At 38.3% G+C, this 10198-nt stretch overlaps 1 protein-coding gene across 3 annotated transcripts; it reads left to right on the top strand.

Annotated features, from left to right (window-relative positions):
- Nucleotides 1-212: 212 nt before the first annotated feature.
- kiaa2013 (KIAA2013 ortholog) lies at nt 213-9897 on the top strand. Of its 3 annotated transcripts, XM_084390339.1 has the most exons (4): nt 229-1782; nt 3619-4472; nt 6129-6214; nt 7230-9897. In XM_084390339.1, the coding sequence occupies exons 1-3, from the start codon at nt 795-797 to the stop codon at nt 6165-6167; spliced, it is 1881 nt and encodes a 626-aa protein (XP_084246465.1). In that variant the 5' UTR covers nt 229-794; the 3' UTR covers nt 6168-6214; nt 7230-9897. The 3 variants fall into 3 exon arrangements, with proteins under 3 accessions (XP_084246466.1, XP_084246465.1, XP_084246464.1); XM_084390340.1 differs by lacking the exon at nt 6129-6214 and having other exon boundaries at nt 213-1782; XM_084390338.1 differs by having other exon boundaries at nt 6129-9897.
- Nucleotides 9898-10198: the final 301 nt, after the last annotated feature.

Here is a 10198-nt window from a genome sequence, read left to right as displayed (position 1 = left end):
ATTAACTCAAAAAACAGGAAAGGCAGCAGTCATCACTCGTGCCGTAAAGCCGTTTAGAAGTTTCCAGGTCAGTCTTATGTACTGGTCCATGATCAGTTTCGTCTTCCACTGCTACGTTGCAATGACGTAACACAGGCTCCCAGCGGCTGATTGTAGAACAGCGATTTGAAGCGCTACTCCAGCTTGAACTGCGACAGGTTTTGGACTGCGACACTTCCGGTGTTTTTACGGCGGCCTGGTTTCCTTCCGCAAACAGAGATGTCAGCTGGCTGAGAGATGACATGTACACTCTATGATACAGCAAACAAACAACGACGACATAAACTCTAGCAGACACACATAAGTGCGTGGGGAAAACATTGCTTCGACGCGACAAAGTAAATCTTGAAGAGTGAACGCGTAATGGGTGAGCAGAAATGTGTTGACTGGTCAGATGACTAGCCTGAGAACAGCAACTGGAATTAATGCAAACTCTCTGCAGACAGAAGTGGCTCGTTTGACAAATGTCTGGAGTTGGTTTTGCATTTATTTTAGCGGAAAATAAGTTCAAGACCGAGTTCTGGAAAAACATGTTTGCTTTTTGAACGAGGAACTGGGGATTTCCAGCACTCTGTGGCCGAAGATATTACTAATACTTTTTTTTTTTTCGCGCGTTTTGCTCTTCAAGTTAAGCTTGATAGCTACTATGCCTGTCAAAGCTGTTTGTCACTCCCAGCTTTTACTGCTGTCAGGAAGTCACTGATGCCCTATATAGCACAAATATCACCCTCAACTGAAGACAACAGCAGTAGTTTATGTTTAAACCGTCAAAGAGCATTTGGAGCAAAAGGCAGATCATGTGGCTTCAGCAGAGGTTAAAGGGGCTGCCTGGTTTGCTTTCGAGCAGCTGGGCCCGCCGTGTTTTGGTTGGATTACTGCTCTTCCTCATCTTCTACTGGTACTTGAGCTCAGATGGGCTCCTGAAGTTTCTAAACATGTCTAGGGAGCCTGGGGGAGCTGCGGGGGTGTGTTTGCAGACTGATCTTCACAGGTGGGTTTCGCTTGTTGACAGAGGGGAGGGAGTGGTTCTTACCCCCCAAACCAAAGAATCAGTTCCAGTCGTGGTCGGTAATGGACATTTTCTGGTGGATGTGGACTCTAACAAGCTCTGGGTAGCTTCATCTTCCCAGCCTGGGTCTGCACCGGTTCACCAAACAGACTACAGCCCGATAGTGCGGTTGCAGGTGCCAGGAACGCGCTCTGAAGCTCAGGGAATGATGCTGTGGTACAGAAAAGGCTCTGTGCTGTCCTCCCGGTGCTTCCAGACAGCTAATTCTCAGTCTTCTCATGACTGTGTGGTCGTACGCGAGGAATTTGTTGCGCATCGCAGCCGACCCAATGTTTATATTCAGAGGATTCACGCGTCAAACCCTACAGACCATGTGGTTTCGATTGACGTGGTCATGGAGTCTCTTTCATTTAGGAGCACCGTTGAGAAGATGGAGGACAAAGAATTCATGCTGTCCTCAGGTAGGGTGCTCACGGAAAAGAAGGACACTGTGTTAGTGGTGGTGGCCACAAAGAGACTAAGCACCAAGATCCAGGTTGCTCCCAAATCTGAGTACTCAGAAAACCTGGTGAGTGTGATTCACACTTCAGAGCCCACCGAGGGTGGGAAACTGGACGAGACTCTCAGCAAGCTCAGAGAAGGAGTCAAACGAGAGATGGCGGATGTCCTCCGAGCTAATGTGGAAGAGTTAATGCAGGATCACCAGCAAGCATGGGTGGATCTCTTCATATCTGGCAAGTTGACCGAGCACAGTCTGCTGACATAATTATTATTAATTGTAAATAATAATATCAGTATATACATTTCAGGTTTGCTCCAAAAATGTACTTTGTAGAATTCTGAATTGATCAATACTTACAAAGTCATGTCATATGACAAATCAATATTTAGTTGATCTTTTTCCAAAGTGTTTAACATGCTATGAAAAAAAAAAAAAAACAGAACATTTTTGTTTTAACTCAAACCTTCTAAATAATATAAATATAAAAACTCAAGTTCATTTTGAAAACTGGAAACCACTACTAGACAAATATGAGCATTGAGTGTCTTGTAAATTGGCCTTATCTACCAACCACTGAGGCAAGCGACCTTGTCCTAGATCTGCCTTTGATAGTAAATGCTGCTGTTTAGATTATATTTTGAGGACCAGATGAAGGAAAAGCTGAGATGAGGTCTAAGATGCATGTGTGATGTGTTGAGCTTAAAGTTACCATGAAATCAAAGGTGACTTCATATTTTTATGGAACATTTAGTATGAATGATTTATCCATGCACATAATATTTTTTTTTAATTCGTGTGCCCTCCTAATCTTTAATCAAAATAACTTCCCCTCCCCCAGTCCCTTCTCGGATGAAGGCGGGGACAATAACCTCTCTCCTCCAGCAACCTGTCACTCACATGAGATCACAGCAATTGGCAAACCACAACAATCCAATCAATTCCAGATGGACCAAATTAAGTCCCACCCTATTTTTTTCTTGTCTGAGAAGCCGTTTCACTTAAAGGAATAGTTCACTTAAAAATTAAAATTCTGTCATCATTTATTCATCCTCAAGTCGTTTCAAACCTGTATGAATTTCAAACCTGTATGAAAAAAAGATATTTTGAAGAATAATGGACCCCATTGACTTCCATAGTATTTGTTTTTCCTACTATGGAATTCAATGGGGTCCATCAACTGTCTGGTTACTCTCTCTCGCAGTCAAACGTGACTTTAGTGTAAACTAACATGGTGAATGACGGGCAAGAAGAAATGGCGATAATAGTGTTTGGACTGCTTTTTACAGAAAATTCACCAAATAAGAAAAGGTTTGGATGAAGTCGCGTTACACTGCTGTCTTCCGTCAGCTCGCTTTCTCTGGTTTGGTGTCGTTTTATTCCACGTGACAATCTACAGAGTGTGTGCGCGTTTGAGAGACCGCAAAAATTATAAAGGATAAATTGGGGAAAATGCTGTTCCGTTAATAACCAATTGAAGACCATTTGTTAATAAAGCAGACTTTCATATCTTGTATGTACATTGTTTTTCAGCTCAAAAAATATTTAGTTTATTCAGTTTTTTGTGAAGGGATAGTCAGTGAGGATTTGGATTTAATCTGAATTGTGTGTGTAAATGTTTCAGTGGTGCCTTTAAGTCAATTTACAAGGCCAGTGACAGTGTAAAAGCAAAGAGAAATGCAGTCTTTTTTTCATTTGGTTCACTATTTTGTCAAAAAAAAAAAAAAAAAGAGAGAACAGTTTCTTGATTTAGCCTAATGCTTTGTTCATTTATTCAGTTACACATACACGAGTTGCTTGCGGGACAGTGCAAATAATATAAGGCCCAAAAGCAAACCTGCAGTCCAAATGCTGTTACCCATTTCACATGTGAAGAAGACCTGAGCATAGAAATCATAAAGGCAGAGCAGCAAAATTGTACAGTTTAATTCTAAAAATGCCTAAATATAAAAAACATTGGTGGACTTTGGGGAAATAAGTATATGACAACCCATTTAAGGTTTGTATTCATGTATTCACTTGCTTTAAGAAGCTAAAATGAAATCTTTCATGGTCTTTTTCTTCTTTACAGGTGTGGAAATCAGAAAGATCACAGACGCCCATACTCCATCCAGTCGCACAGTCAACAACACCCTATACTACATTCTGTCCACCTCCACAGCGCCCCTGCTAGATCAGAGTCTCACAGCGGAAGAGCATGAGCGACTGGAGTCCAGTCTGAATTACGCCGACCACTGCTTCAGCGGCCACGCCACCATGCATGCTGAGAACCTGTGGCCAGAGCGCCTGACCAACGTGGCTCAGATCCTGCAGCTTGTGAATCTCTGGAACCTGACTTTCCAGAAAAGAGGATGCAAGGTGCTTGTTGCAGCTGGCACTCATGGTATGATGCAAGGCATGGTCCTTAGTTTTGGAGGTCTGCAGTTCACCGAAAACCACCTTCAGTTCCAGGCAGACCCCGATGTTCTTCACAACAGCTACTCTTTGAGGGGTATCCATTACAATAAAGACCTCATCAACCTGGCCGTGTTGCAGGACGTCGAAGGCAAACCCTTCCTGCATGTGTCCGTCAAGCCTCAGGAGAAGCCGGTGAAGCTGTACGCCTGCGAGGCCGGCTGCATGAACGAGCCCGTGGAGCTGACCTCAGAGCTGCGAGGTCACACGTTTCCCGTGATGGTCACCCAGCCCATCACGCCTCTACTGTACATCTCCACCGATCTCACTCACCTGCAAGACCTGAGGCACACGATGCACGTCAAGGCCATCTTGGCTCACGAGGACCACATGGCCAAACAGTACCCTGGCCTGCCCTTCCTCTTCTGGTTCAGTGTGGCATCTCTCATCACGCTTTTCCACCTCTTCCTCTTCAAACTCATCTACAATGAGTACTGTGGGCCTGGAGCCAAGCCACTCTTCAGGAGTAAGGTATAGACTGCGACATGAAGACAAGCCATTGTTGGGGGTGGGGGGGGGGGGGGTTGTAACTGTGGTTTATGTGAATCTCTTCTCCCTTTTTCCTCTCGCTCTCATTTTGTGCAACTTTCAAATTCTGCCTTGCAAGATATTTTTACCTCTGGAAACTAAGTGACAGTAATTGGTTTGGGTAACCCATCAAACTTTCAATCTGCTGTAATTGGAGGGTCGGGTGTGCTGGAAATAGTTGCCTGCAATCTTCAGCTTGGGTGTTCTCTCTCTCTCTATGAACTTTGTGATGAGCTGAAAGCACCAGTGCTCTAAAGACACTATTTGATGAGCTTTGTTGTTTTTTTTCCTCATTCGGTCATTCTGACACAATTGGAACTGATTTGTGTCAAAGAAAGAAAAAAAAATGAAGATATTTATTTTTTTTAATATACATTATGGAATGCTATTCCGCTTTGCAGAATAACCATTTGAAGAACAATTTTTGAATGTAATTTATCTCTTGATTTTCAGCAGACTTTCCCATCTTTTATATGTAGTTTTACAGCACAAAAAAAAAAAAAATCTGTTTAGCGTATTTAATTTTTTTTTTTTGAGGTTTTGAATTTTATTTCATCTTAAATTTGTGAGTAAACTTTTCACTGGTGCCTTCAAGTCTTTCTTCTTCCAAGCTGGTTTAAGGGGTTTTGTTTCTTTGTTTACCATCTGTGGTTCTTGCGTATGGGTCTCATGTTTCATCTAAATGAAAGTGCATTTTGAACATTTTCAGTGTCTAGTTGTTGGTATGTGAAGCTGTTGCTACTTTAGAAAACTTAACCAAATGCATAGATTTTTTTCATTGATCACATCCATCCATCATCCCAGAAAATTGTCAATACTGATGGCCATTCGGGTGAAATACTTGATAGCTGTTGACATAAACTGCCAACATAAAGTTGGCTAAATCTCAAAAACCCGTCAAGAACAGCAGGTCATTTCACCCCAAAATAAAAAAAAGAAGAAATCTGTATAAAAATTACGCCTTATATGAAAATCATAGAATGCATTAAGCCCGCCCATTTTTTCAGTGGTGTTGTTTCCAGAAGAAATCTTTCCATTCATTTTTTTTTATTATTTTTTTTAAGCCATGAACCAAGGACAATCCCATGGAGCATTGTGAATTACATAATCATCTGAAAATCTGGAGAAATAGAAAAAATAATAATTTAATGTTAATTAATTATTTATATATATTTATATTTTTTATATATAAATATATATCACAGTGACTCTGGTGAAATTTTCTGCACAGCATCATGGGTAATTTGGTTTTTCACACAAATTCAGCTGTTAATCACAATTATAAAAAAAAAAAAAAAATGAAATAACGTGCACGAATGTCTTCAACAAAAGCATATACCGTCAATTAACATCCTCGTAACTCACAGTAGGTCTGTCTTTAAAGGTTTGTCAGTTATTGTTACAAATGTTTTTTTCTTATGGAGAAAAGAATGGAGTTTTTACTTCCAGAACCCGATTGCTGCACTCTTCTAAGTGTTGGTTTGTTTGTTTGTTTGTTTGTTTGTTTTTGGAGAATCTAAAAATAATCAATTTACAGTAATGGGAATTACTAAAAAAAAATAGGCTTCATTTTTTGTGACATATGAAAATTATTTGCAGGAATCTATTGAAGGACATATGGTAAGTGTGTGTGACTGACTGACGGAACAACTGAATTTATGTCGGCTCACTGTTTAGCCTACAAGGTGAGATGGGACAATTTAAAAAGCACTACTTGCTTAATATTAAACATGTATTACTCTTGTAAATGTTTAAGTTGGCAAATTCAGTTTCACATGGTCTGAGGTTCATATATGCACTGATCCGTTAGATCTCTGCCAACAGTTATTAATGCGTACACATTAACAGTAAGCGACTGTTAATATTGACAATACTTTTTTTTTTACAGTGTACTTTACGCTAGCTCTTCTGTTTTGTCCATTTATTATTTGATTGTTATTGTTAATGTTCTGCATTGTTTGCCGTGTGGGTCTCAAAGCATTTTTCCCACGTTAGAGTGAACAAAAGTGATCTTTTTTTCCCGGTTTCTTTTCTTTTTTTCTTTTTTCTTTTTTTTTCTTTTTTTTTTTGCAGTGTTGCATTTGTTTGAATTCTGTCGTGTTTTGATTAAATTAACAATCAAGAGTTAGACAACCCTCTTTCATTGTGACATTCATTCACATTTATTTAAAAGTTTTACATACAGTGAAACTTGTTTAGTAGTTACTCATCACAAATGTAAAATGAGTGCCTCGTCTGAGTTGCCTTGTGTAACATACTGAAGATACAGTGTAGTTTTGTTCAATTGTGTATTAGTTCCTGACAATACATGGGGACAAAATTACTTGATTGGGGTTTGAAAAGTCAACTTGGATGAATCAAATCATTTTTCACTGAGAAAAGCTTTTGTAACACGTCTGACACTGATGCTGTCAATAATAATGCCCGCATTTTGTTTATTTGTCAGCATTTTATAATTAGCATAGACTCATATTAGCATAGGTATCAGGGGAAAATTAGATAATAGATCCATTGGATGGTGTAAAATGCGAGTGTTAAATGCCATGAAAGAAATCAAAAATAATAAAACCTGGACTTTCCCGGTCACATCCGTTTGCACAGTTTATGTTTAGAAACTCACAAATTGTGTTCACTTCACATCAAATGTATGTGTTTCCACCTTAAACATGCATATTTACACTTTATTTGTTATTTCAACAGGATGATGTTACTGTCTGAAGCCTAATCCAGTGTGCAGAAACATTAAATATGGCTCTATCTCTGGATGTCCTCTCAGGATGTAGCAGTGTATAAGATATGCTTTTCCATTTTGCTGTGTGAATTTAATAATGATCATTAGCTGATTTTTATTGAGAATTATATAAGTTGGTATGGTTAAAATATGAAGACTATTTAGAGGTGCTAAGTCATAATGATAAAATATCATCAATTATGAAGGATCCAAACAAGCCTTGTGTTCATTCTTTTAGCTTACAAGCACAATAATAAAGATCTTAATGGAAAACAAAATCAAATATGCAACTCCTAAGCGTGTTCAAACCTGCAGTGATTTTATGTGAATTGACGTGAAACAGGTTGTCGAAAAATAAAATGACTTTTGATTGGATTTTAAGATGTGGACGTTGCACTTATAGGGATAGTTGAACACAAAAGAAGATATTTTGAAGAATGTCAGTAACCAAAGAGTTGATTAACTTTTTTCATACCATGGAAGTCAATGGGACCCATCAACTGTTTGGTTACCCCAAAATATCTTCTTTTTCAGCAGAAGAAAGAGGTTTGGAACAACTTGAGGGTGAGTAAATGACGACAGAATTGCTGTTGATTGTGGAGGAGTGAGATTTAAGTGGACAAAATTATTGGAGAAGTCTGATATACATGGATGAATCATTCACAATAAGATATATACCATTTAAAAAAAAATTATAATAAAAAAAATATGGTAAATTGATATGTCTGGTTATAGTAGAAATACTGATCCTTGCTAAAATAGCCGGGAAGAGGGAATGTTGCTTGTTTATTTGAAAGATTTTCTCTGAGCATCACTGATTTAATGACAATGAATATGGAAGGAAAAAGCATGTCTTTGAACAATAGCTATGTTTCTATATGAGCATTTTGGGATATCGCGTTAAAAAACACTGGATGGAAATGCCAAGTAAAATTTGCCTTAAAAACGTATGCGCTTAATTGAGACATTTCACTTTCTTTTTTCTTTTTTCTTTTTTCTTTTTTACATGCACATAAATTCGCATTTATTGCAGCAATTTACATTTTTATTACAGAGATTTTTGCACTAATTTCCCAGGATGTAATGACTTTGTTCTCTTGAACAGTTGGAAATGGTGCTTTATTCACAAATGTTTTATGCGATATTCCAATTTTGCGCACAAGTCAAATTTGCAACTTTGGATGTAAACAGCTTCAGGCCACCACTGTTGTGCTCAGATTACATGCAGATAATATTAGTATGTCTCTGATTGTTGTGTGCAATCAACATGATGACTGAAGCCTGTTGATTAATGTCCCATAATGTTTCAAAGAAAATCAATGTGGAATTTTCTTAGTTTGTCATTCAGCAGATGCTTTTATCTTAAGTAACTTTATTGTAACTTAAGTAACACCTTTTAGACAGTCTCTAGAGACACAATGGTGCTTGTTGGTTTGAATTCACAATCATTCTGCTAATAATGCTATGGAAAATTAAACCATGGGCTTCCCCGCCCAGTCGCAGGCTGCATTGAGTTTAAAGGGATACTCCACTTTTTTTGGAAATTAAACAGTTGACTTTTACCATTTTCGAATCTATTCATCCGATCTCCAGGTCTGGCGGTACCACTTTTAGCATAGCTTAGCATAGATCATTGAATCGGACAAGACCATTAGCATCTCTCTCAAAAAAATGACCAAAGAGTTTCGATATTTTTCCTGTTTAAAACTTGACTCTTCTGTAGTTACATCGTGTACTAAGACCGACCGAAAATGAAAAGTTGCGATTTTCTAGGCTGATATGGCTAGGAACTATACTCTCATTCCTGCGTAATAATCAAGAAACTTTGCTGCCGTACCATGAGTCCAGCAGGCGTAATGATATGACGCAGCGCCTGAAAATAGGTCTAATAGGTTAGACAAACTTAGTTCCGGTCACATTGGAAGTTACTGAGCTGGGGACTATTTTCAGGCGCTGCGTCATATCATTACGTAACTACAGAAGAGTCAAGTTTTAAATAGGAAAAATATCGAAACTCTTTGGTAATTTTTTTTGAGAGAGATGCTAATGGTCTTGTCCGATTCAATGATCTATGCTAAGCTATGCTAAAAGTGGTACCGCCAGACCTGGAGTTCGGCTGAATGGATTCAAAACCGGTAAAACTCAACCTGTTTAACTCTGGGGGAGTTGTAAAATGAGCCTATTTCCCCCCCAAAAAAGTGGAGTATCCCTTTAATTGCACAACAAACCTAGACAATAGGCAGCATCTTCATTTGGCGGATAACAGGGCTCTTTTTTTTTTCTTTTTTTTTTAAACTGCAGGTATGAAAAATTGCATTATTTTAATTGTGGTACTTTGATGTCTCTCTTTAAACAGCATTTACAGTTTAACATTTTATGTCAGGGCAAATTCCAATCGGAAATGAGTATCATTATGACCCACTCATTCCAAAGGGCAGAGCCTTTTTGAGAGCCGACTTGTGTGTCATAATTTAGCCGCTCTGAATGCACTTGGTGAAGGGAAATTACTTTATTATCATCTGTAATGTCACTTGACAATGGAGCATGATGTCCTTCAGCTCATTAGCTGTTCTTACTACAGGAGTTTCTTAATATTGCTGTTAATATAATTATTGCAAATAAAAATGCATTTTATAATGAAGTAGCTAACGTGTGCTTTATATGTATGTGTTCCATCTTTCAACTTTAAAGCTTGCTGTCTCTTGTTTGGACACTGCAAGTCAACACTACCTCACTAAATAATCAATAAATTCAACACATGTTATTTCATCAAAACAAACTTTCTTTTCAATTTTCAAGTTATACAAGGTTCAACTAATTTCTTAAAGTCAGTTTAATGTAATTTAAGTTGAAATGACTTGTATAGCTAAGTTGATTGTTCTTAAAATTTTAAAGAGGACCTATTATGCAGAATTCACTTTTTCATGGTGTTTGAACA

The sequence above is a fragment of the Rutilus rutilus genome (assembly GCF_951802725.1).
Source record: "Rutilus rutilus genome assembly, chromosome: 19".
Lineage (NCBI taxonomy): Eukaryota > Metazoa > Chordata > Actinopteri > Cypriniformes > Leuciscidae > Rutilus > Rutilus rutilus.
The sequence above is the reverse complement of the archived record's forward strand: the minus strand, read 5'-3'. Positions and strand labels throughout refer to the sequence as shown.

Bases quoted from the DNA above. Each gene is read 5' to 3' on its own strand.
- kiaa2013 (XM_084390339.1), top strand. From the start codon at position 795: ATGTTTAAACCGTCAAAGAGCATTTGGAGCAAAAGGCAGATCATGTGG. The intron at 1,783-3,618 runs GCAAGTTGACCG...TCTTCTTTACAG, and splicing joins GGTGGATCTCTTCATATCTG to GTGTGGAAATCAGAAAGATC. The intron at 4,473-6,128 runs GTATAGACTGCG...AATTATTTGCAG, and splicing joins AGCCACTCTTCAGGAGTAAG to GAATCTATTGAAGGACATAT.